At 36.6% G+C, this 27,913-nt stretch overlaps 1 protein-coding gene across 7 annotated transcripts in view; it reads left to right on the forward strand.

Annotated features, from left to right (window-relative positions):
* NPAS3 (neuronal PAS domain protein 3) overlaps positions 1–27,913 on the forward strand; it is a 582,446-nt gene that overhangs the window by 511,063 nt on the left and 43,470 nt on the right. For all 7 annotated transcript variants that reach the window (XM_079310215.1, XM_079310216.1, XM_079310221.1 and 4 more), the window contains one exon: positions 17,133–17,251. In XM_079310215.1, the coding sequence (XP_079166341.1) occupies positions 17,133–17,251 (119 nt within the window). The remainder of the gene's footprint in view (positions 1–17,132; positions 17,252–27,913) is intronic.

The raw sequence follows: 27,913 nt of genomic DNA on the forward strand, positions 1-27,913 counted from the left end.
TGCATGTAGACTTCAGGAGGGAGCACGTAGATTTCTTAGGTTGTCCTGAGACGGAACATAAGAAGAATAATAGTGTCCAGATTTGGTATGTGGCTTGTCCTAAAAGTTTCAAAATAGAAGGTGAGAGCAAGCTCTTATTCTGAAGCTCTCTTGTAGTAACAGTCTGTCACAGTTCTTCTTTAACATAGCACATGACTCAGATGCTCATTCAAATCAGACCATTTAGGCAAGGTTAGGAAGAGAGACCTGTATTTCCATGCTCACAAAAGGCTGCAGCTTCTCTTTGGCTCCTCAAGTCTGGGTCAAGGAGGTGAAAGCATTACCCCAGGAACATGGATGGTGCCAGTGTTACAGCAGGAGTGAGGGATCATTGATGCAGGTAAAGCCCCTTAATGTTCCTTTATGTGCACATGGCTTCTCATAGCTTAATTCCCAAGTCACTTGTGCAGGTGTGTAGAGGCTGTGCAGCCAATCTGACATTGTGCTATACAAGTAAAAAGATCATTGTACTCAGGCTCCTTGCCATTTACTAATGTGACACTTCCTAATGTGACATTTATGCCATAAATTCCTATCATGTGAAGTCTCTTTTGGGAGACCCCCATGAACAGTGCAGTCCAAGGACTGTATTTTACAGTTTGCTGTAACTCTTCAATATTTCTGTAGGCACAGGTACGCTCATCATGGGAGGTCCTATATAAATTAATCATCAATATTGCTAATGTCAGTTTTCATGAACACATCTCGATGTCGTATGAACATCCACTGATCCATTTGTATCAGTCACTTGTCTGCTAGCAAGTCACTTTATGTTCATGATTTTGCATCAAAAGTTAATCTCATGGCTGGCAGTGTGGACCTTCCTGGAGCACGTTCAGGGAGTGCCAATGGATGTGACACTTGGGGAATGTGACACTTGGGGCACTCAAGGTATAGCTAGCAGAGGAAAAACAAAAGAGCATTGCTTACATGTTCAGCATTACCTTTAGGAGGCCTACAGAGACTCTGCTCTCTGTTTACACTAATCTTACGTTAGTGACTGTCATATTACATTAGCAAATTTAATCTTTGTTAATGTGATAGAAAGTTGCTAATACAATGAGACTCATTATATTAACAACTTTTGCATCATGTTAGCAAAAGCAAAATTTGCTAACAGAATGCAAAAATTACCAATATGATGAGGTAATCATTATCATTATTCCAACACCTGATTATATTAAGCAGCTACTAATATTTTGTATATGAAATCACTATTTGCACTGTGCTGGGATTTACTAGGAGTATATGGAGTGCCTAAGTGGGAAAACCCAAATATCTTTTACAAAATCTTTTTGGAGATAAGAATTTCCTTTTGTATTTTGATATAAATTTTAATTAATCAAAGTCATTCTGAAATTAAATTTTTTTTACCTAGAAAATTCTTTTTCTATAGAACAGTAAGCTATTTAATGATCTATGTTGTGACTAAGGCAGTCAGAAAGTACAAAGAGAGCATGGATCACTGTTGGTCTTGTATTTTGGCTTTGAAATAATTTCATAATAATTTAAATAATTTCATATTACAAGTTATATTTTTAATACATAAGAAATTATGTAAATTTTTATTAAAATATGTTAATTCACTGTTACAATTTGTATTTTTCGTAACAAGACACAGATGTTATTATAGAATGTATTTGCACATAAGATTCATGGTCTTCCCTAATTATCTCATAATTGTTCCTTAAAATATACCAAGATTAAATTAAAAATCTTATAATAATATTTTTAATGGACAGAGTATAATCTGACTGCAAAATTCTTTGCAATATGTAATGTGCTACATGTCTATTATAATTTCTTGGAAAACAGTCTTATAATTATTATTCTCTACAAAGCCTTAATTTGCTACAAAGTCTTAATTCTTATACAAGCTATGTAATAACAATCTTTTATCTTTAAAAATCATCTGTAGTGATTAAAGAAATTAATTTAAGCATAGATTCTTCACAAAAAAAATCCTATAATGGCAATGGGCAAGCTTTGCACACTGCTTTTTCCCATCTAAGTAGTAGACTGGGGGAAACGTAGAGAACACATTTAATATAGAAATGTGTATGCAGTAAAGGCAGACATATTAGGCCAGCTGGAGAATGGAACTTCTTGGTTCTGAAGAAATCATCAGAGAGCCATGGAATGGGCTGGGTTGGAAGCAACCTTAAAAATCATCTAGTTCCAATCCCACTGATATGGACAGGGGCACCTTTGACTACACCAAGTTACTCACAGCCCCATCAACTTGGCCTGAAACACTTTCAGGGATGGGGAATCCACAAATTCTCCAGGCAGCCTGTTCCTCACTATTCTCATAATAAAGAATTTCTTCCTCATATCTAATCTTAACATACTCTCCAATTTATAGAGAATGATGTTGAGATGAAGCCTGTCAAAGGCTTCAGAGAAGTCCAGGTAAATGACAGCTGTAGCCCTTCCCCTGAGTAGTGACAGTCACCCCATCACAGAAGGCCACAGGGTTAGTCAGGCAGGGCTTGCCCTGGGTGAAGCCATGCTGACTCTCCCAAATCACCTCCCAGCTTCCAGAAGGATCTGTTTCATGACCTGGTGAGGCTGACTGGTTGGTAGTTCCCAGGGTCCTCCTTTCTACCTTTACAGATGGGTTCAATGTTTCCTTTTCTAGTCACCTGGGACTTCCCCTGACTGCCATGACTTTTCAAATCTCATCAGGAGTGTATTGTAATTATATCAGCCAATTTCCTCAGGACTGTGAAATGCGTCTCATTGCGTCTAATAGACTTACCTATGTTCAGGTTCATGATCATTAACCTGATCTTTACTTACAATGAGAGGGACTTTGCTTCCCCCAGTCTCCATCCTGCTGTCCATCCACTCAAGAGGTATGGGAATGGAGGTTGCCTTTGAAGCTGGTTTAAAGCAGTGTTGAGTACCTCAGCCTTCTCCTCATCTGTTATTACCAGTGTTCTAGCATTCTTTATTGGGGGAGCACACTTTCTTTGACCTTCATTTTCTGGTTAATGTACCTGTAGGAGCTTTATCCAGATATTCACTGAATGTTAAGTCCATTCAAGGACCTGTAACAACTTCAGCGAAAAGTACTTAAGTTTTTCAATATTCAGAGAAGCACTGGCAAAAGCTTCACTACAGTTCTCCGTAGCTTCAGAATTTACTCCAGCCTTAATACAAAGCAGCTTTATGTTGCTGTTTATAATTTCTAGAGAAAGATCATAAGAATGTTCCAATTTAAAGACAGTAAATGAAGGAAAGAGAAGACCATGTAGCTACATATCCTTTCTGAAGGGACTCAGTTTTTTTCTATGCTACTGAATGCTTAGAAACTACTGGAGGATTATAAGCAACAGGAGGTGGGGCATGAGTAAACAAGAGAAGCATTTCCTGCTATAGATCTTTATATGGAAGAGGGATTTCATAGTAGCACAGGAACTTATATAAGTGGATGTTCAATACTTATCTTGCCCACTATCTTATCATTTAGAGTAACTGGTACTAAATACTTCCAAATCACATGTAAAATCTTCAGTATGGTTACTGTGCCATTAAGTTGAATCAGAACACTTGATATCTCATGTAAATTTTATTATGCATAGTGTAGCATGGTTATTCTAGTTAGCCTCAGAGATATTTAGACCTTCTTTTGAGATAGATAGATAGATAGATAGATAGATAGATAGATAGATAGATAGATAGATAGATAGATAGATAATTGTACAGATTAGATGTTGTGGGGTGAAAAATATTTATTTCAATAATTTTGTGTTTATCAGTGCAAAATGTGTTTCCCCTTCCATTTATTGAAAATATCCTGTTCTTATTCTATCTTTTATGTATCATTCATTATTTTATGTATCTTTTGTCACATTTATCTCTTCTCAAAGCTAAATATTTATAATCCCATTAATCTCTCTTCAGATGTCCTTCTATTTAAGTTTTTCTGTTTCCATTATTCTTTTTTTTAATAACAGATGACTAGAACGAAACACAATACTGAATTTAAAGTCTCATTCGTAAAGTTACATAACAGAATAGTAATATTTTCTTTAGAAATTTATTCACATTAAATTATTTTTTATTGTGTTCTAACATCTCATTAAGTCTTTAGCTGTAACAGTCTCCATACAGAGCAGGTGTTTTCACTGAGATATTTCCATTTCCTTTTACTGCCTAGTTAAAGTTATTTAAAGCTTCTGAGTGTAGAGGAGTTTCTGTTTCTTTGAAACTGTGCTACATCTTGCCCTTGTTTGCATGAAATTTCATCTGTTGCTCTGCTGTTCAATTGTCTGCTCTGATTTCTATTTAGGTCTTTCTCATGTTCCTCCTGATCTTCTTTTGATGTATAGCTGCGTTTTTAAGTGTTTTGACACTGACACTCACCACTGAAGTAAAACACACAGCAGATGGGAAATCTGCAGATGCTTCCCACTGAATTATTTAGGTTAGATATGCATTTAGCATGAAGGGCTAAAATGTTGAAACTATCCCATAAGAGGGATTAATAATCCAGACAGACCAAGACCAGATTCCTGTGCCTGGCTCTTTCCCCCTTTTTCTAATACTACATCTGAGGCAGAACACAGATAATTTCTGAGAGAGAAGCTTTTATTTGTTCATAAGGATATGGTGTCCTGTAAGTTGAATGGGAATGTCCCAACACCTGAAAATAGAAGGGAAAAAAGGATATTAAAACTATGAGCTGAAGTGAAAATTTAACCTGCTGAAAGTTCATACCTCAGAGGGAAAACAAGCATTTGTGTGAGCCATGACTCATGTACCTTTCCTGGGTTTAGGCTCAAAGTGAAACATATCATTATGGAAGTATTTTAGGTACTTTCTTAAACAAAAAATAATATTCAAAGATGGATATATTTATATATGAACATATATAGTCAAAGGTCATATCCAGCATCACTTATAGTTTACCAATTATATATTTATATATAATTTATAATTAATATAATTTATTTATATATATACATTTGTAATACATTTGTAATTCCTTTTACACATCCTTATCCATTGCAACTACTGCATGTGAATATGCTTTTCAAATTTCAAATTGAAATCATCTGCAGTGTTGCTCTTCAAGGACAGAAGGGTTAGCTGGCACAGGGACGGGAGGAGAGTTGCTCATTAGGGAAGGTTTGTTACGTGGTAACATATAATTAAGGTAATGGTCACAGCTTGTGTGACAGCAAACACTCTGGCAGTTGTTTGATTGCTTTCTGGGTCAGGAGATCAGCATTTTCTACAAGATGTATCCACATTAGTGTGTTAGTGGACAGGTTAGAAAGCAAATTATAGCTGCCTTTCTTAGGCACATTACTGTCGAGGCTCATTGTTTTGGGTTTTTTACTGTACATCAGCAATAATAGAGCTTCTGAAGACTGCATGTGACAGGTTAGGCATTTTATCCTTTGAGTAAACAGTAATCATGGTGTGAAGAAAGTGGGGCATTGGAGACTTTTCCCATTCTTTGAGATTTCCATTCTTCCTTTCTAGTTTGCTCCAAGGGCTCTTTGGGGATACATATATTAAGCCCTTTAAATAGTTCATAATAAATCTTTGTCTCGGGTTGATTCTGACAGTTTTTTAAAGAGTCTTTTAAGAGACAATCCTCAATCATTTACTAATCCATGGGGTGATCTTCAGACTTGGAGAAAAAAGAAACAGTTCAAGCTCCAGGATTGTGAGGATACAATGCAGAAAAATTTTAACTCAGAAAAACTCAGAAAATAGTATTCCATGGAAATTTCACCTGTCTTACCATGCCAATGCCTAAAAGCTCATTCTCCAATTTACTTAGTTGGCAAACACTGAAGGAAGAAAAATTGAATACCCAAAAAAGGAAAAACAATTTTTATTGATCACCTTATTCCTATTATCCAAGGTCTGGCCTGGTTTTGTTCAGCGATTTAATTGAAGAAGCATTATGGGAAAAAAGTCATTGTTCCCATTATTAAAATAAAGACAAAAAATACCCCAGAATTCTGTCTGTTAAGTGTTTACTATTCAAGCCTTGTGATAAATATGCCAAAATATCTGCAGTGTGGGCTGATTTTTTAACATGCTGTTTCCTGTGTTATATGACAGGTTCTGATTATGTCTGTCAAAAACCTTCTTAATTCCACAGTGCAAAATAAATAGATAAAGACAGAAAATATAATAAAAGTGAGATGTCCAGTCCACTTGACATTTGTTTTCACTAAATAATTTGAGTTAATAGTTTTCTAAGAATAATGCATGGCTGCAGCCCACAGAAACTACCCCTAGGGGTTTTTTCTTCAGCAGCCTCAAGTCTGTCACTTTTGGAGATACTTGTTCTCAACTCTTTCTGAATTTCAATGGCATAGCACTTGTCATTATTTTCAACTTTTTCATAAATTCTGCGTAAGCAAAGAAATCTATCAGTGCTTACTTACCTGCATGAGAACTCTCTTGGTGTACCTTAGGAATGTTGTTGCTATATTTTAATTGAATATGCTGCCCTGAGGAGAAAATTCCGTAACAGGCACAAGGCAGCAGTTCCAGTAAGGGATAAAGCTCTAGAGAAACCTGGGCACTTGGGTCTCTTACCCTTTCTTCAGCCAGGAATGTGAGTGTGGGAGGTAAGGGCTGCTCTGGAAGCACTACCAGCTGAGCAGTCCATCCCAGCAGCATCAGCTACCCACTGCCCCAGCTGTGCTAGCAAATCCCTCAGAAGCTGCAGGATTAGCAGCCTGCCTGATTCATCTTATCCTGGGCCGGGTCATGGAGTGTCAGTGTGACAGATGAGAGGGACAATTGCACAGAGAATCTTGTGATGATGGGAATGTTAACAGCATTCTGAAATACAGATGGATGCACAGCATTGAGGACACAAGAATTTTCATGTTTAAGTAATTGTTATATTGATGGGATTTTTAAAGTGCTACTTTTTTGGAAATATGAGAAAGGCTATATTTCTCCATTTTTCCATTATTCTTTTTATTGAAAAATAGGTTTTAGCAGTGAAAAGTAGATTCTGAGTATGTAAAAATACATTTTCTTACATTTTGTGTATGAAAAAGTGTCCCTTAACTATATTCTGAATTATATTATGCTGAAGCCATGACATGGTGTTAGCACCATACCTATTGCCACTGACTGTCCAGTGATGAAGTTATCTGTAAACAAAATGTTAAACATATGATGAAAACATTTTTCTAGACAATTAGACATCTTTTTCCTCGACAACATATGGTGTGTAAATCCAACTTGCGTGAGTTGTCATCATTGAACCATTCTAAATTAGGTAATTTTTTTTTTTATAAATAAAATTATTTCTTGCTTTCCATGCTTCAAAGTATTTATAGAGTACTTATTTGCATTTGATACAGCATCATGCATTCAGATAAAGTTTAAACTTGGAAAGTGGAACTGTTTGATAGAGCCAATGTGATTGAAATCCAAAGAAGAGATTGGAAACCTCTTTGCAGTGTTTAGTTGTTTGCTGTTACAAAAGATGAGCCCAGATACTTGCCATGTTTGAAAAATATAAGAGGTCAAATGGTGCCACAGTCATACCACCCTTTTTCCCCTCTTTTCAGTGTGTGGACAGAAAATGGTGGGTCAGGTGGCCCCCTCTGTTTATTGCTGCTGAGCCAGTAACTGTTCACCATTAGTAGATCAGTCTGTGCTTTCACAGGTGCACTTGCCTGGTTTAAACATATGCCCAATAGCTACGTACTTTTGTAGACAGGTTATTCAACAAGGTTGCACAATTTGTGCAAAGTGATTTTTTTTGTCAGGATAAGCATTTTTCTATAAGCATTGATGTAACAATCCAGTAGATACTAGCAACCAGTAACTGCCCCTTGGTTAGGCTGCATGGAAGATTCATGTATATAAAATAGTGTATTAAAGTAAACTTACAAAAGCAAAGAGCAATCATTGCAAATGTAATTTTTTCTTCCTCTTTGGGATTCTAATTTTAAAAGCATTAAAGAAGACAGCTGCTCATGCTGTGATATGCGCTAAACAGCCTGAAGGATGGAAAAAAATATATTTGTAGCTCATAATAACTATTGACCTTTCTGATATACAGTGTTCTCTGTGTTAGCTATTCTGTTCTATCAACAGTGAAGATTGAACATGACTTTTTAATAGAAAACATGGGGTTTCAAGCTGCTTTCACAAAGGTGTTTATGTATTGTTATTTTGTATTGTAGTACAAAGACTAAGTCCTGATGCCCTTTGTCTGACATCATGTTTGTCATAAAAAAGCCCCACTGTTACTGACTGTTTCATATGAGGAATTGGCTCATAACCATTTTATAGTCGTGATAAAAGCATTGCTCCACTAGATCCAGAAAACAGGTATTGAAAATAGAATCCCCCAAATATCCCAGCAGCACAAAAGGTATTTTCTGAAGAAATAGATTCCTCAAGTGGCTATATTTTCAGGGAATTCCACTAAGACTTCAAACACTCACTTTTTGTATTCATACTGTTGTTCCTTGGCATACTCAGGCTGCTGCTTAATGGCTTTTGCTGGATGTCATGTGCTCCCAAAGAGTATCTTTATGATGCTCCTTTTTTTCTCTTGAACTTTCCTACTGCTTAGTTGCTGAGTACAGACACATCCACTAGCAGCAGCTTGACTGTGGCACTTGTGTATGTTTCCCTAGAGTGGGATCATCCAAACATCGACTTTGCAGCGTGAGGTAACTCAGCTACTCTCCTTTCCCTGGGGAAAAAGCTTCACCAAAAAGCACCTCCCATTTGGCATATGAAAATCTGGAAAGCAACCTATTTATTGTGCTTTTTAAGCCCAAGCAGGCTGGCAATGTTAAACAACATCAGAAGGAATTTTTTAATGTTTGTTGGAGGTGTTTTATGCCATGTGCTGGGAAGGAACTTTAGTGGGCCATTATTGGCAGCTCTAAACCACAGTTATTTTCACAGCTAGGCTCTGTAGTGTCAGTTAATGATTCACAAGTTACTAGGCAAGAGCAGAAAACTAGCAAGAAAGAAAAAATACCCCCAGTTCTTCTAGCTCAGGAGAGGGGGAACAACATCAGCATTTAATGGCAGTTTTGTGCAGAAACAAAATGCTCAAAATTGTTTATAAGAAGCTGCTCAGTAAGGATAATGATCATTTAAGTTGTGGAAACCAGCCACATCTCAAAGGAGATTAAACATTTAGTCCTCTATTCTTCACAGGACCAGAAAGCCCTTGGGGAATTCAGTGAAGTTTTACCCTCAAAAGCAGTTAATGTTTTTTTTTTTTTTCTCCTTTGTTGTTTTTCTCATTTCCCAGTTTCTTTTCTCCATAAACATTCCTTAACAGTGGAGTGATATACTCTTGTTTATGATATTACACTCTCCTAATACCAGGACATCTTCCATCCATTGTGTGTTTCAAACTTCATTAGAATTGCTGCATGGAAAGTAAACAGTGAGGAAATGATATCACTCTGCTAATTTTCTTTGGGATTTTCACTGAGCCTTGAAAATGTCTGAGTGTTGCTGACCTCACATGAAACCAAGTCAACAGGTTGGGTCAAATTATTTATTCCATTGATTAAAATAAATTAACCTTAGATGTAAAACTGTAGGGGGAAGTTTGAGCTTCATATGCAGGGTGGTTTATGTACCACTCACTCACTAGCGAGACTATACCAGCTCTTCAGGAGTTGTTCTGGTCAATTGGATGAGCATGGGTATGTTTGTGAGTGTTTACATAATGGATTGAAACCCAGTAGACAGTAACATTTTCAAATGCTTTTCAGAGTTAAAGTTTCCTACCATTATTAGTTCTGTTAACAACAAATATTTATTATGTTGTTTTCAAACAAATAGAAACGCTCTGTGCCTTTCATAGATCACTGAAATACAAAAATTTGTTGTAAAATCTGTCTTTCAGTGTTACAGTGTAACAAATATCTTATTCATAGTTTCATCCTGGCCATACTTTATTCATGGCTCTTAATTTACTCTTTATCTTACCAGATATGTAAAGAGTTCTGTGGGATAAAGTTTACATGGGAAGTAAATTGCATATGCTGGGAATTCATAGCGTGATAAGACATTTCTAGGCTGGAAGAAGAACTAGAAGGAGAGGCACAAGAAGGATAGCTTTAGGGTATTAAATAAAGTACTTGAGCCTGTCCTGGGCTGCATCCAAAGCAGTGTGGCCAGCAGAGTGAGGGAGGGGACTCTGCCCCTCTACTCCACCTGCAGTGCTGCATCAGCTCTGGGGTCCCAGCACAGGAGACCTATATGGGAACAGTCCAGAGGAGGGACACAGGGTGAATAGAGGGATAGAACACCTCTCACACTAGGAAAGGCTGAGAGAAGTCTGAAGAAGAGCAGCCTTCCAGTAGCTAAAGACAGCTACAAGAAAGCTGGAGAGGGAGTTTTTACAAGGGTATGAAGTGACAGGACAAGTGAGTGTGGTCATAAACCGGAGGAGATTTGGTTTGTATTAGATAAGAGGAAAAAAATTCTTGAGTATGAGAAAGGTGGACACTGTGTTTGCCCAAGAAGTTGTGAATACCCCATCCCTGGGAAGTGTTCCAGGCCCTGTTGGATGGGCTCTGAGCAGCCTGGCTATGGAAGGTATCCCTGCCCATGGCAGGGGGCTGGCAACTAGGCAATATTTAAGGTCCCTTCCAACCCAGACCATGTTATGATTCTGTGATTATTAGTCCAGTAAGGGTAGTTCAGATTACTTTGGTTCTACAAGGGTCATAGAACATTCATAAATGCTTCTGATAATACTTGGAAATGCCTGCCAATGAGTTTTTACTTCAGTTTCACCTGCATAAGTATAGTCAGTACGTGGGCATAGTTGAATCAAAAAGCAAACAGGGTAAGCTCATTATATGTAATGCTACAGGATAACTTTCCAAAGCATGGTTTGTTCCTCTGCAAATCCAGCTATTTTGGTACACAAACTATAGCATGCATGTAGATCAGATGTAAAACATGTTCTCTCACTTTCTTGGCTGTTGTAACTAAATTCACTGCTACTTCACTGAGTTGTGTTTTGCCTGAATGCATGGACATTTATCACATTAAAATAACTTGGATGTATCTGAGTTAGTCTCTTGTTCTCCCAGTTTCAAATCTAAGCTTAACAGAGTGCACTGTTACATGTGGACCATAGCCCAGTAATTACAGTGATAATAAAAACAGTCATATTGTCTAAATGTAAATATAGCATATTCTTTAAAAAATTGTGAAATAAATTAAATAAATATATTATATGTAATGCTTCAATGTCAAATTTGCATTATAATGTTAAGTGTCAAAAAGCAGTGTCAAAAAAGCATTACATTACATGTAATTCTTCAATGTTGCAAAAAATTAAGGATTTTACATAAAACAACCTAGGCCATACCATCAGTCATTGGATCTGGAAAATTTGAAGAGATAAGAATGGGGAAAAAAACCAATGAATAAAAAAACATTAAAAGATCTAGCTTTCAACAGAAATCTGATAGCATTTAAAGTTTATATGCCTTTGAATTTCTAATAGGCCTATAGGTCATGAAAAGTGAATTGTCTTCATTGTGGAGGTAGGGTGACAAAATAGAACAGTTTATTATCTTGTCTGAAAACATTACCTAGATATAAATTCTTTATAAGAAGTCATCTTTCTTTCCATTTCTTTTGAAAGAGCTGCTCTGAAAGAGCTTCCCCTTTTGCGTGATGCCTTATCCAGAGTCCAGTATTCCCCCAATGTAAAGGAAAGAATGGAACCTAAAATCTGAGTCCAATTCTTGCTTTCTTCAATTTTTCAGTAAACAGCAAAACAGAAATTTTATGAGTTTTGCCCATTCACCTAAAAGTACTATGAATTTCAGATCCAAATCTGGTTATTCAGGAACTCAAGTTCCCATTTATAACTGGGACAGCTTACAGCACAAATATTATTGCTCCTTTTAGAAACAGTATTGCTTTGGAAGAATGAATGGGCCTCTGCCACCACAATGTTAAATAAATAGTTTATATAGTCCTTGATTTTGCAGGATGCTGAGCACACTGGTGAGACCAAGAGAGTACCTACAGAATTTGTGAGCTCTGTGCTCTTCAGCTGGTCTCCAGGCAGGCTGCCAGTGTCCATAAATAAGCTGAAATGGTTCATCCAAGTAGTCCAGGAATCTTCAGCAGTTTCTAGAACAAATTTTAGCTTCAGTACTTGCCCATGTTCAGCCTGCAATCAGCCTGAACCCACTTCACTTAAAACCATTCATTTGCACAATTGCTGAGTACAGTAACTTGCACTTATAGGAAATAAATTGTCTTAACTTTTAGCTTTTGAATCTTATTTGTTGGGTTAGTAGTTGTGAAAATTCATATTTTAGTCTATAAAATGATCATAATTGTTCTGTAAGATACTGAGAGAGAATGATCTTGGTAAATAGTGATTTTTTTTGAGAGTCGCTTTTGTGATTAAAGGCAGTTAAGTACTCAAGATTAAATTTTCTTAGTCTTTTAATGCCTGGTTACAGACAATAAACTGCACAGAAGAAATAGAAGCATTTAAAAGCTGCATCTAGTCCAACTGAAAATGATAGATATATATTGCCTAATTAGTTGAACATAATGATTATCAGTTCCTTGTGCAAAGATTTATAAGATTTTTAGAAAATGTGAGGAAAGGTTTGCAAGTATAGAAGATAACAGGAAAAGAACTCCCTTTTTCTTACTGTTTTGTATGTTCTCTTTTTTGTTTCTCTTTTAAGAGCTGTCTGTATAGTTGGTGTTTGAGAATGTCTTTTTAAAAATGTATGGACATATGATTTCAAGGAAGTGAAATGAAAGCCAGGTGAAAGCTTCCTAAAATTCGGCAAAATCCAGAAAATCCTTTATGTTGAACCATAAAGTATTTTTTCTACCCATCTCATCAAATTCCTGGTTGATGTTTGGTTTGGTTTTCCCTCTGTAACTTCCTGTCTTCCTAAGAATGAGCAGCCTATCTTTTCTCTGTTTGGCATGCAAAAATGCATTTTTCTCCTCTCAATTATTTTTAATGCATGTCAAGGAAAAAAAACCCAGAAGTTGGTGAACACTATTCAGCTTATTGTGGCAGCTTTTTCTTATTTAAGACATAAATCAAATGTGGAACCTCTTTTTTTTCTTGGGGACAAATTGTTTATCTGAATATGAATGTGCTTGTGAATCACTCACAGGGACAGTACATGTGCTGTTGGTGTGTAAGAGAATTATTTGCACTGGTTTACTTTGGTTTGCTCTATAGCATTAAAATAGTCAGACTTCACAGAGGTGTACAGTGCCTCTGCAGACCCCTGCAGGATTAGAGCCATGGACTCAGTCCTCCAGCTATGGACATGGATGTGTCCCATCAGAAGAAGCAGAAGAACTCTTCCAGCATGTGAAGTTAAATGATGCATGACTGGGTCTGGGCCAAGATTATTCCCAAAGCAAAGCCCATTGAAGGATCAGAGATGCAGGGTTTGTCTGCAAAAAAAAAATGTTCAGAATCACAGAAGTTCACAGAATCACTGAATATTCTGAATTGGAAGGGACTCTCAAGGATCAGTCAGTCCAAGTGCTTAGTGAATGGCCCATACAGGGTCAAGCCCACAGCCTTGGCACTGCTAGCACCAAGCTCTGGCCAACACAGCTCATCTCAGTAAATTAACAAGGTAACAAAAGAGTTTTGTGAATTGGCTGCTGTTTCATAATATCTTCCCATTTGTCTCTGTGGCTCTTACTTAAGCATTTTAACATTTGTGTCACTTCAGTATGGGTACAGTGGATTGCAGCTTCATTCCCTTTGAAATGGAAAATGCATTCCTTGTGTCTAGAAATCTCATCTTGCATTATCAGCTTTGAGAGTGGAAAGAGAAGAGGTTTATTCCTTTAGTAGTATCTGCAGAAGATGTTTAAGGGCACACAAAGGCAAGTGCTTTCCCAGCAGAGTACACAATTACCTGCTTTGCAAAGACAACCCAGACTTACTTTTTATACTTCTAAGTCTGACAGTGTAAAATACTTTAATTCACATGCAGTAAGCATTGGCTTTTATCACATAATTGGCATTCTAAACTCACAGTTTCAGAAGTTTATAACTCAACAGTAAGTTTAAACTCAGTAAATTGAACCAGGAAGCCTTATTTTTCAGTTTAAAAAGACACCTTTTGTTTCTATGGTATCAAACCAAGTGGACCTTTTTTTATTTCAGGCTTTTTTTAAAGATTTTAGATTATAATTTTTTTAAAAAATCAAATTGCTGGAGTTTCATTCTGATTTTCCTCAGATTGCAAGTCTGCTTTGACATAATTTAAAAAAAAAACTTGAAAAGGTTCCGTGGTAGGAATTTAAAACCAACTTCTGAGAACACAAATGGACTGTACTCCATATAGTCCTGTCCAAATCTCACTGACATCAGTGGATCTGTTCTGTACACATCCTATTTTTAAAATCCTGCATGCATAACCACAATTAGCATTGTTACAGTATCTGCCATAGGTGGATGCAACCCTGAATGCAGATTTGTACTATCAGCCCTAATGGTTCTCTCTTGAGAGAAATTCAAAATGCTGTTCACAAGCTGTTCTGGACTTTTAGGTAACTAATCCCATCTCACACATACACTCTCAGATACTTTTTGTTAAAGAAAATCAAACCCTTCAAAATTCGTATTTATATGACACTGTTCCAGTCTGTTGGATAAAATATGTGCATTTTATAACATTCACTTACAGAGATTTATAGGTTTGTAGGTAGTATAATAACAGCAAAATGATGTTAATCTTATGATATATGATTAAATGAGGCCAAAAAGATGTCAATGCCAAGTATACTTTATTGTATGTCAGTTGTTATCCTTTCTTTTATTTAACTGTGTATGAAAAAGAAATTTTAATTTCCATTTTTTGGGAATGGTACAGCCTGATCTTTTTTTGAGCATAAGATATTGTGTGTTTAATTAACACCACTTCTGTATGTTTAGGTAATTACCATTAGAACACAGGAGGACATATTGTACTTAGTGCCTGTGCTAGAGCATAATGTGCTGGACTACAACTACTACACTTGTTAAGCTGATTTTAGCATTTCTTCACACAGCAGGGAGCACCCATGCTGTGGTTTCTTAATGTACTCTTTAACTACTGGACTGTACTCTACAATAAAAATAATAATTAATTATGATCCTCATCTTACCAGTACTGCTGCTCTCTGGGTGACTTTGGCTGCTGTTTCAGGGTTCCACTGTCCCACAGCCTGAAACACCTCTTTCCCTTCAGGGTTTTATTTCTCATGTGATATTGCTGAAAAGAGCTGAAATTTTTGGGGATGGGTTTGTTGCATGGATTGTGATGGCTTCACATTTGTTCAGGTCTCCAAGGACCTGCACCAATAAATGTGAAAGAGACAACAGCAGAATGGCATACTTTCCCATTTCCACCAGGATGAAAAAAAAAAATACTCTAAATTAAGTCTAACCTTAAATGTATAATCTGTCCTTGGGAGAAAAAAAAAAGGGATATAGCATCTTCAAGCTCTTGGCATCCCTTACGAGAAAAAATTGGTTCTAAGGGTCTCTGATCTTGTGTTTTAGTAAAATAGAACTGCACGGCTGACTGACAGTTCTGATCTAAAGCATTTACGTTTAAGTTTTGATCTCTCTGCTTTTGATTAAAACTAATGAGCTCATTTAATTCAAAATGGGAATCTCTGATAAGAGAAATAAGGTTGATGTGATTGGATTAGAGGGGCAAATTAAACTCTTAGAGCAGAAGTTTGTGCTTATACAGTGTATTAAAAAGCTGTTGGCGTATTATGGTGTGTTAGATGATGAGAAAAATTTCATAGTAATTCATATTTAATCAGAAGAAATGAAAGTACTAAATATAACATGGCTCTGCTTTTCCCTCGAGTGATAAAGAGCTGTACATTTAAAATGACATGGAATTCATGCTCTCTAAAACAAAAAAATCTTAAGAGACACACTAAAGAAAGGGGCACTGTTGTCAGTTATCACAATAGAGCTGAAATGTCACAAACATAAGAGAAATTGACCACATTAAATCAAGGACAATTCAATATAATCCTTAGCTCACAAACAAGTTTTTGCTTTTCTGTTGACTGCATAACAAATGCATTTTAAATACTTAAAGACTTTCTAGTAGTAGTTTGTATGGTTCTCCTGAACAATAGAAGCACATTTTCAAAATATTTTTTTTATTCCTTGTAAATTCGTCACTGAAATTGAAATTTCTTTTATCTCCAGTAATGCCTGTTTATTGTAAAATGCTTCTTAATTTTCCCATTAACAGTATATTGGTGGTACATTCATTAACAGGGCTAAAAATTAGGAATTGTAAAGATTGTATAAAGAATACCTCAATGCTGATGCCATTTTATCATGGTTTATACTAAGAGTCTTAAGTATTTTAAGTGGTTACAGTTAAGGGAGGGAGAAGTGCAGGTGGGAGCTATCCTTAGTTGTGAGCATATAATATCCTTTCAGCTGGACTAAAAATGTATTTCATTAATGACTAATTAATCACCAATAACAGATGATATGACAATAATAATAATATGTGTCATTTACTGGAGTATTCTTGCCTTCAGGTTGTTAATGCTTTATTGATAATAAAGGCCCTAATTTCCCCTCAGTAATGTGGAAGCCAAGGCACAAATCCAGCAGTAATTCAGGAATCACTGCAGCTGAGGTGAGACTAGGGAATAAAAGTCTGCAGAATTCTCAGCCTATTTCAGGAAGAATTGCTACCTAAGTGAGTCTTTGCCTTTTGCAAAATACTGACCAATAGTTTTGAAAACAATGTCATACACTCTAGCCACATAACCTCCACTCGAGTCATAACTAAATTGGGCGAGAAAGAGTTAATGAAACAAATCTCTGTTAAAAACTCTATGGGAAAAATAACTTGAAAATGAGACATACTGAGTATATGTATATTTTTGTAATTTCTTTTTTGCTAAATAAACATTTTCTAAATGAGGTAAATTGATTACAACACTCTTAGCATCCATCAGTCATTTATTTTTAGTGAGTTCAAGGATTGCACCTGAAAAATACCTTAGAGGGGATGTATAAAATCTAAATTATGTGTCTATGTATTTTTTCTGTTCCCCAGTGGAATCTACGAACCCCAGTTTGCTAACCACTGACAACACACTAGAGCGCTCTTTTTTCATCCGAATGAAATCTACACTGACCAAGCGAGGAGTGCACATCAAATCATCAGGATACAAGGTAAGGGTTGCACTGCAGCATGAAATACTGACATCATGGAATTATGCTCATTCATGTTCCAGGAACACCTTAATAGACAGAGAGAGGAGCTATTTCACATTTGCATATGTCTCATTCCTTTTGTTAAAGAATCATTAATACCTATTTCCAGCCTGAGGTTTGGCTTTTGTACTGCACTTCCATTAAATTCATCATTATTATGATAAATGTCGATGATAACAGCAGGATAGCCTTCAAAAGAGCAACACTTCCCAAGTAAAGGTATCTTTTACCAAAGAAGGTGAGTCAGAGTAACATCACTTTTCCCACTGTGGAAAATTACTGCTCATTTTGTTAGACTGTTAGTCATCTAGATTTTTCCCAGAGTGGTAGGATTTCTTCATGCAGGCAGCATGCTATTTCATTTTGCTGTCATTCCAGCTGTAGGAAACAACAAGCCACATTGAGTACTTTTCCACCATTTTTCTTTCATTGTCTATCTGAGGGGCATCTGCTGCTGGGGATCATATTTGCTGGATTTCAGACTCTTTTTAAGATATGAAAGTCTCTTGTTCCTTATCGGCAGTAATCTCATTTTTCTTCAGTCGTATATCGCTCATAGCGCCTGTAGCTATCACTGGCTTTGCAGTATACTAAAACTAGAAGGAATAGCACATTTTTAACATTGTCAACTTGTGGAATGAAGTATGTCATCCATTAAGTTTTATACAAGATGAAAGAGTGGTGCAGAAAAATAAATCTGAAAATGTGTGGGTATTTAAAGAAGTTGCTTGTCAATGTTCATTTAAAACCTTTCACAATCATTTTGTTTCAGTTTTTAGTGGAAGATTTAGAGAAGCTTTAAAGTACAATTCCCCAGGTCACTTTTCCCAAAAAATTCTTAATAATATAGCATTGTGATAGCTACCTGAGAAGTCAAAATCTAGCACAAGTAACTTCTTTGCAAGTGACTGGGAGTCCTTCTCTTAGACTCCCAAAAAAGACATACCTACTCCAAGATGGTTAAAGTTGTTGCTAGTAGAGGTTTTAAGTCTGAAGTAGTGGTTTCTTAAGGCATCATAAGTTTTGATCTGTCCCCTGTTTAATTGTCAGCATCTGAAAGAATGCACTGAGTACTTGATGCGTACAAATCTGGGGAGGTATCAAGACCAGCAAGTGTACTGACACTGAAGTGTCCTAGGAGGAAGGAGAATGAAATGAATGAATGAAATGAATGAATATCATGGGGTCATAGAATGGCTTGGGTTGGAAGGCATCTTAAAGATGATCTAGTTCAAACCTCTCTGGCATATGCAGGGACACTTTCCACCAGACCAGGTTGCTCACAGCTCCATCAACCTGACCCTGAAGAACTCCAGGGATAGGATATACACCATTTCTCTGGACAGTGTCTCATCTCCCTCACAGTAAATAATTTCTTCCTCCTATCTAATCTAAACCTACCATCTTTCTGTTGCAGGCTGAACAACCCCAATTCTTTCAGCCTTTCTACCAGCCACATAGGAAGGATATTCCATCCCTCTAAATATTTTCATGGCCCTACTCTGGTCTATACCCTTGCTGTGCTGGGGACCCCAGAACTGGATGCAGCACTCCAGGTGGAGATCTCACCAGAATGGAGTAGAGGGGGAGAGTCACCTCCCTTACCCTGCTGGCCAAAGTTAGATTGATGGAGAACTTGTTCTAATGGATATTTTTGATGCAATAGTAATGGGTAAAGATAGGGAATTTCCCTGTGGATCTTGTAGTCTTACCTTTTTTGCCAGATGTAGGTAGGCACAAAAGGATGATGTGTGAATGACTCTGTCATTCACTCTCTTGGACTCCTGACAAACTAATTTTAGTCCAACATCAGAACAGGACATATAAACTGCCTTCACAAGGTGCAGTTTTTAGTCATTAAAATACAATTTTTGAAATTCACAGTAGATCCTTGGCTTAAAAGACATGGTCATGTCTATCATATAAATACAATTTAATTTCTCTTAGAATTGCTAATGTCTCATGGAAGCATTTAAAACCATAACTGAGATATCAAAAGTAAAGCAAAATTAGTTTCAAAGATCAGATATAATTTTTTAGCCAGTTTTTCCTAAACAAAATTAATGGATAATAAGAAAAAATATGATAGCAAACAAAACTGCCTGTAAATAAAACATTGGGTTTTTTCCAAATTTTTTCATGAGGTAAGTCAGCTTGAGTAAAATTGCATAAACAGTGTACAAGCCCTAGGCAAATGTAAAAATAGATGTGCACTTCTTCTGCTTTTTGATGTTTTAAAGGATTTTGTAGCTGGCAGTATTTGGCTGAATTCAGCTGTGTCCAGCAATATGAATTGCACTCTGACAGTTTTTCAAAAGCATGGTTATTGGCACTCTGTGTTCTATGGAAAGATCATTATCCATGCCCACAGCGAGCCCCAGAAAAATAGTACATTCATTTTAGAGGAGTTGGATCATGTGAATATCCTTTTAACTGAGTTTTAAGAACTGCTATGTTTAAATATTCTTGTCAGTTGGTGTATCCAACAAACAGCATAATACAACTCAACCACTGTGTTAAATGTCACTTTCAGGAGTCTTAGTCATTGATTCCAGTACTTAGTCATTGAAGTCCAGTACTAGAATAAACTTAAGGCCTCTTGAATTCATTAAGGTATGTGTTTTATCAAAATTAAGAAATATTCTTGAGCCTTATGGATGTACATCTGTAAGAAATTTTCAACAGGGAAGAATAGTTGCATAGCAATAACAAAGATCATGGGAAAAGCTAGCTAAGTTCTGCATCAAAGCTGGCTAAGTTCTGCATCAGAGGTCCCTGGAAGTGCTTCAGCACTTAGGAAATCCTGTGCCAGCTGGGATCATGGGCAGCAGAGTTCCTTCAGGAAATCCTGGTGCAGCAGGCTGACTAAGGAGCCACTGTCTCACATCTTCAGAATACAACAGAGCATTGAATTTTCCATCTGCAAAATGCAAGAGCTCTTGGCCAACACCTTCCCTTGAGCTCTTGTAAGGGGATTCAGGGGTAATCCCCCCTGAATCAGCATACAACCATTCACTGGGAGCAGTGTGCCAAGAACACTGCTATGAGTCAGATTTTAGCTCTCACAAAGGTGTTGAGCAACCCATGGATTCAGTCCTCCAGCAATGATAACATTTCTTCATCTTTGTGAAGTAGTTGTGTCCTGATCCAAACTCTCACTGAGCTCAGAATCACACTGCTTTGAGGACTGCTGGTGAATGTTTCTTGTAGGCAGCAAATGATTGAGGTGGTTCTCAAGATGCTTAGTCAATTTTCAGAATGAGTGGTCCCTGGCTTAGGAAAATCACATAAAAGTGAAAACGGTCCAAGAATGAAATTGATTAATCATTCAGGTTGATCTAGTCAAAACTAATTTTCTGTCAAAAGAAATGTTGAAGCAAAAAGCAGACATAAATTTACACATATGTAGGCCTCAAAGAAACCCTGCCCTAGACAATTTTGGCATGAGATGAACCTGTTTATAGACCCTTCCTGGACTGACATAACTAGTTCTGAATTATATGTGAAGATGAAGGTAATGGCCTTTTCCCATGAATTATGTTACCTTAAAAGTGTAAGTGGAAAAGTGATTACATGATTAATTCTTCTCTCTTATCCTTTCATTGTTCCCTAGAACTCTCTTTGAATCAGAATTTCCTATTCTTAATGCTCTTAGGCTCAGAGGCTTGCAGGAAAAGAGTTTAAATACAGTAATAATAACTAGAAAGTTATTAATTCTTCAGTTAATAAATTTAAAATCTTATAAGATTTTAAATTTAGATTTTAAAGTTAAAATTCTTTGAATGACAATTTTGAAGATGGAAATCTAATTTTTTTTGTTGAAATTTTATTCCTGTCATGGTTCTACTATGAGTCTTTTTCATGCTATTCCTTCCTTTATTCACTTTTTTCTTTCCTTTTAGAAGAACTTGAGTAGTTGGGCAAGATTTGCAGATCTTAGTTGAGCACTTGAAGTGCAGGTTTTGGCAGAATTTAGATTCATTAATCCAAGAGGGCAAGAGAGTCAACAACTGTGTTAGAAAGACCAAATTACATTGGACTTCCCTTGGGATACTGTTCTCTTAGTTCAATCCAAAATTGAAATGATTATTTCTAATCCAAGTGAAAGAGTCACCTGGATTTCAGAAACAAGATGTACCTACTCCAAAATCACTTTAAGGACCCAATATATCACTGCAGAAAAGCACCTTCCTCTTCAGGGGGTTAGGATGGAGGAGGAAAGAGAAGGCAGGGAATAGTATAATGATTGGTACATTTTTTGGGTGTGGCCTGTGTTAGACACAGGTTCCATTCCCTCTTCCAAATGATGGAATTCACTTATCCCACTTTACAGTTTAGCCTAAATTTTTGCCTCCTCTTCTAATATTTTTCCCCCTTGAAATCTTTTCTGTCAAGTATTTTACTCAAGTCCCAGAAAGAAATCCTGACATTTCTCTGTAGGAAGAAGGAAGAATTTAGTATTTTATCACATGGTTACTACCACACCTCTTTAATTGAGTGAAGAAGGAATAAGAAACCAGCATCAGGAAGCATTATGTGAAGAGTTTTCTAAATGTCAGCACATGCATTCCCCAGACTTTTCAGCACTGGGAAGACTTAAAGGTAATTTGTCAGTGAGAAAGAACTGATCGAGAATTCACCCATGTAAATCGATGACCTTTTTGTCAAAAGGAAGTCTCTTAGCTAGTAAAGATGCAGCATGACTTGAAAAAGAACAAAATACTAATGGGCCAATCTGAATCTTATGAAGTATCTACTTGTAGATATAAAGATATGGTTCAAGAAATAATGGTCTGCAATCAGATTAAGAAGACTGAGGTTCATTTTTATGCCTTGACATAGAACTGTGAGATTGTGTTAGGAGAGCTGCCTGAAAAAGCTTGGTTCACACTCAGCATCTAAACACATTAACAATTTTTTTTAAAATGTTCAGTAGATATGAATTCCACTTTCTCACAAAAAAAAATTCTCAGGGCTGAGCATCTTTTAAATGGGATTTATAGCACTGTTCTACCATCTGGAAAAATTAATATAGGTTACACATTCATTATTGCAGTTGCACTATTGAAACTAACTAGTTAGTGTTTAAAAAAATGCCTTTTTAGTAGCAAACTTCTGTACCAGAAAAATTCAAGTTTTATTATTCCTCACAATGACTGCAGCTGTAGTATTCCTGACACCTGTGTCAGGATGTGTTTCTCCTCAAATATTGTCTTAAATGTTCAGATAGCCTCAGAGTTGTGGTTTCCTCCAAACTGGGCTAAAGAGAAATCAGTTCTGGGTTCTGGAAGGAAAGAAAATGTAAAATTGAGTTACCACAGATTGGTTTCTGGGAGATTTTTTATTTTCATGAATTCTATTATCAAAGCATAAGGGATACAAAAAGATAACAATATGACCAAATTAGCAGTAATTGCCTTTGATTCTGGTTTTTTAGGCAATATAATTCTAAAGCCTCCTTTTTTTAAAAGTCAGTGGATATAACTGTGAGAGAAAATTCTGAGAACAAGATTTATTCTGATACATTAAAAATATTCAAAACAGACAGAGAGCAGTTCCAAAGCACATCTGGTATTCTTTCAAGGACCAAGTGTTACTGAGTCATAGAGACAGACAATGTTTGACACACTTTCATAAGCAGCACTAATTATCTAGACATAGTGCAGTGTGAGACCCATTGCAGTGTTAATAGGAGAGCTCAGTGAGTAGGATGAGAGCAAAGAGATCTCAGCAGAGAGGGAGCCAGAAAATACCTCTTATTACACATTAGGAGAAGGGTTTGTGCTTCCAGGTAGGAATGACTACTGAAGAAAAGAGGTCTTTGGTCCACTGTGTTTTCTAAGTTATCCACCAATGTTGTTTGCCACTGTTCACTGTTAATGATTGGGAATATGCCTTTCATAGGAGCACAGAGAAGCACACAAAGCCAAGATTTGTTTTAGGACAGAGAGGTGCTGCTGCTTCCATCTCGGCTTCCATTCCCTGTTTTATAACTGCTGCCAGTAGTTGTTTTGGTCCACCTTTTTTCATCATTTAAAGATTGTTTTAGATGTGCAAATGGAGATACTTTAACCTTTTTATCACTTGCAGCAGTTCACAGCTTTTGACAAAAGTATGCTGAAAAAAGAAAATAGGCTCATACATTGATTTCCACATTTTTCAAACTTTCACCTTTATGTGCAGTTCTTACCTGTGCAAAGCATCATGTTTTTATTGGTTTTGTTCCTGTTGCTTATAAAGTAGTTTATATTAATGAATGTACTTTTGCAACACTCGTCTGAGTCTGGAAAGTGCTAACATACCAAGGTATCAAGTGACTTGCCAAAAATAACAATAGCTGTTCGTCCCAGAGCCAGCTGTGATTAGGTGCTGTACCTCATCCTCAGCCTTTCTTCCTTGTGCATGAATATTGTCAAATCATCTCTGTGTTCTAGTGCATCACGCTTCATTTTCTCAGACTGGTATTTCCTTTGTTTTGATGTTTGCCCCTGAATACACAAATGAGATGCCAAAGAAGAAAGTACTCAGACCAGACAGAGTGAAGTTTCTAGAACATTCAGCAAAACAAACAGGAAGGAACCAAAGTTAATAAAAAACAACTTCTGCTCTCAACTGGCCTACAACTGATTGTAGAAGAGCTACTCCACAATTCTTTTCCTTAGAAAGGAAACAAGGCAATGTACCAGCAGCAAAATGCAATTTCCTGCCCATTGGATTTAGCCCAGGGGAGCTTCCTGGGGCTGCCATTCCTGCCACCTTTCTGTGGGACAAGAGCAGGGCTGGCAGCATCACCTCCTTGTCTGGCAGATGGCTTGGCTCCTTGGAAGCTTTGCTGTTCTTATATCAAAAAAGCCCCAAACTTACATAGAGACCTTCTTTTTTTCCAATTTGATTAATATTTTTTCATATCTACCATAGATGTGTCCACCCTAAAGGCTTTACTACTTTGAAGCAATACATGTTATAAATAAATGTAAAATTGGTAGGGAATCACTGTTCACTGTAGCTCTTTATGTTTGATTAAAGTGTATTAGAAAATCAAAATACCCCATTTGCTGATGCAGATAGCACCAGTTTGCATCTGCTATTCACTTTCTGCATGAATAGATGTTTGCATAAGATTCAAGTCCATCATTTACTCAAAACCCAAATTTATTAGTATGTTTTGGTGTCATATGAAGCAACGTTCTTCTGTACTTACTCATTTGACAAAATGGGAGGAAAAAAAGGCACAGAGCACTTCAGATATCCCCCCCCCCAGTGTGCCATGAAGGCAAAAGTTGGACAGGGGCCATGACACGAGGCTTTAATTCCCTGGCTTTACCTGGGCAATGGCTCCTGGGTAGTGATCTGGACCCTGATGTGCCTGTTTTACCATCTAGAACAGAAAATTGATCATGAGTGTTTCAGAGCATGTTTCCCAGAGAGGGTTGCTGCAGTTTAAATGTCCTTTCTCTCTACTCCTCAGAGTGCATATTCACCACTATATAACTAAGAAAGCCATAATGCCTCTGTTTCTGCCTGTTTAAGCTGCTTCTCTTTCTCAGTGTTTGAGCTGCCTCTTGATTTGCCTGAAGAATGGTGTCTGGTTAAACTCAACTGCTTTGCCCTATGCAGAAAGCAGAATGTAGATGTTTAGTGGAAAGAGTTTCAGTTTCTCTTTTTTACAGCATCATTAGGAAGCTGTCATTCTAATAATAATAATTCCCATTTGACATCATGGAGGTAAAAAGAAATCACTGCTGACATCAAAAATGAGGTGATATTTCAGCAGTATTATTTCACTGAAGATAAAATGGAAGTCTTTATTACTCCCAATGCTTTTAAAGAAAGCTGAGCAAGGCTTATACTGACCCTAAAGCTTATATACCTTAATGCATCTCTAACCAGTATGAAAAAAGTAATTTTCATTTTCACTGCTATATTTTTTGTCTGTTCCTCCGTAGAACCAAGAATTTTGTGCCTGCTTTAAGGAAAATTATTGGTATCTGAGAATAAGCCTGGAGAGCACAATTATCTTAATTTTCACCATTACTTGAAATTCATAAAAAATACTGCAAACAAATGAAAACACTAAGTGTATTACACGAAGTGATAATTTTCTTAAAAATTTCATATTGGAATCTTTACTGAAAATTCATATAAATTGCATAAAGAGGTCTAAGCTCTGAAGAGGTTACCCTGAGGAGGGTTACAAGTTTTATTTCACTTTTTATGGATAAATATTTTAATCTCTCTGAACTTGTGCTCATTGCTGTGTGAATAGCTTGCTATTGAAAGGACACAGACAAGGTCTGTTTCAACAGTGGTAAACAATGTTTTTTCACTTTTATTTCTGATAGCACATTAGACCTTCCCATTCCCCTTTCTTTTACACACATATTCAGTTATAATTCCTGTCTTTGCATGTTTTTCCATCCTAAACCAAATGTAGCACATCAGTGACTCTATCCAAATATACATAGAAAAGAGTGTATCCTACTAATATCTGACAATATTTTCAAAGTTTGATATCTATTCTTTTTCTACTGATTTTTTGTGATTTTTTGTTTGCTTGCTTGTTTTAGGGAACATTTAGAGAGAAATATATATTGCATAAAATTAAAGCAATAGCATGAAAGGCTGATGCCTTCAAAACTGACAGTATTATCCCCATCAAAAGAAAGTTCAAGAAATATATGTTCTTCCCAGGGCTTCATTGTACAGAGTTGGTCACATACTTGCAAATAGTGCAACTCTCCTCTGTATAGCAAGAAAAATCTGTTTAAAATGTTTCAGTCTTTTCACAATCAAATTCAAGGAATTTTTGCAATTAAATATGTGGTGGAGTCATCACATTATTTTGTTCCAGGCAAATATGTTGATAACATAACAGTCACAGCTCATCTGCTGTTGAGTTGCTGCTTCTCAGTTATTCTAAGAAATAAGATCTGAATTCTTAGAGGCATGAAAATATTTAATAGTTACAAGCTTTTTAAAAATCAAAATTAGTAGATACCAGTTACAGTGAAATATTTAAATCTGAAATGAACTCTGCACTACCAATGTGAACAAGTCTCCTTCTTGCACAAGTAATTTGGACATTTTCCCCAAGAATTTGTCATGCATGAGCAGAATGCTCAATTTTATTTCATATAATCACAGTGGCCCCTTTCACTTTTGACATATTTTCGAAGGTCTGAGGTATAAGATAAATATTTCTCTTCTTGGAAATTGTTATCTCACTAGATTTTTCATTAATTTCTCCTTGCTCAAATGCTTAGAAGTGTATAATTCCTTCCAAAAATCAGCAGCTTTCAGTTCTTGTGATCCTTTGCACTGTTGGAGAGTGCACAGAGACTATTGTTGGTTAAGTCAGTCCAGCACCAGACATGCCCTGTGCTTAGGAGATGCCTAAATGCAGAGCCCTGCTGGGCTCAGCTCACAGGGCATCTCTGGGTCCAGCCTGGATCTCCCACAGCCCTATGTCCAGGTTAGGAATGGGGCACTGGACACAGTTTTTCCTGAAGAAGCAGAGTTGATTCTCAATACTTAAATGTGCATTATGAGTTGTTTTCAGCCACTTTATAGTCATATGCATTCATAAATTTTTATATGGGTGGAAGATGCAGACTTTGATGGTACAAAGCTCACAGAAGAGCTTTAGATCACTGGAGCAACCACAGACAAAGTTTATGTTGACAATTTATCAGCTCTTCTATGTCAAGGAAAATTGTTTTTTAGTGCCTGCCTATTAGCAATCACATGCATATTATGAAATTGAGTTTTGGGGAGGACAGCCTGCCATCTGTCTTTTCTGTCTTTTTTTCACAATGCATCATTCTAAAGTTAAAACTTTCTGTGCTTTAAAATGATGTAAAATATGAGATGTCTATAATAGAGACACTTGGAAAGAAAAATGTACTAAGTAGAAATGTAAATCTTTATAGACTTTAGAAACAGGCAACTGCTGATGCTATACTTTATGTTTTAGCTACAAATGCCCTCCACATTTCCACATAGTGCTGATAATTAATTAATATATATCTGAAGGAGAGTGAGCATATTTCCTTCATAAACTGTTTCTTGTTCAGGGCGGTTTTTTGTGTGAGTGAAATGGAACTGCAAATGCCTGTTGTGGAGAAGGAAAAAGATGTGTGCAGTTTCCTTTTTGTGTTCTGATATGCTAAGATTTTATCAATAATATTGTTTTCCTGTAAAAATATCTGCCTCAGAGAAAATCTGCTGTGTAGCTGTCAGGATTACACCTCTTAGAATATACCTGTGGTGATTCTGTTAAATTGATAAAAACAGAACACTCTGCTGTGTAGAAGGATTGCTGAAAATATTCTGAAGCCCTTTCATGTGTAGCAGCACTTGTATGGCAGTATATTTATTGTGCTATAAATTCCATCACTGATTTTGGCCATTTCAAATTGATTCTGCAGTAACTGTAAGTAATGAACCTTACAGACACAGCCAAGGGAAAAAAAAAAAAAAAAAAAAAAGCAAGCCAATAAATTTGTGCCCGTAGGAATACAAATTGTAGAGTTCATTTAGCCTCAGTTTTTATCAAATCATGCAGCAAATACCCCAAAAAGCCAGAAAATATATCCAACAAAATATAAAGTGCCTATATAT

Source organism: Erithacus rubecula (genome assembly GCF_903797595.1).
Source record: "Erithacus rubecula genome assembly, chromosome: 6".
Lineage (NCBI taxonomy): Eukaryota > Metazoa > Chordata > Aves > Passeriformes > Muscicapidae > Erithacus > Erithacus rubecula.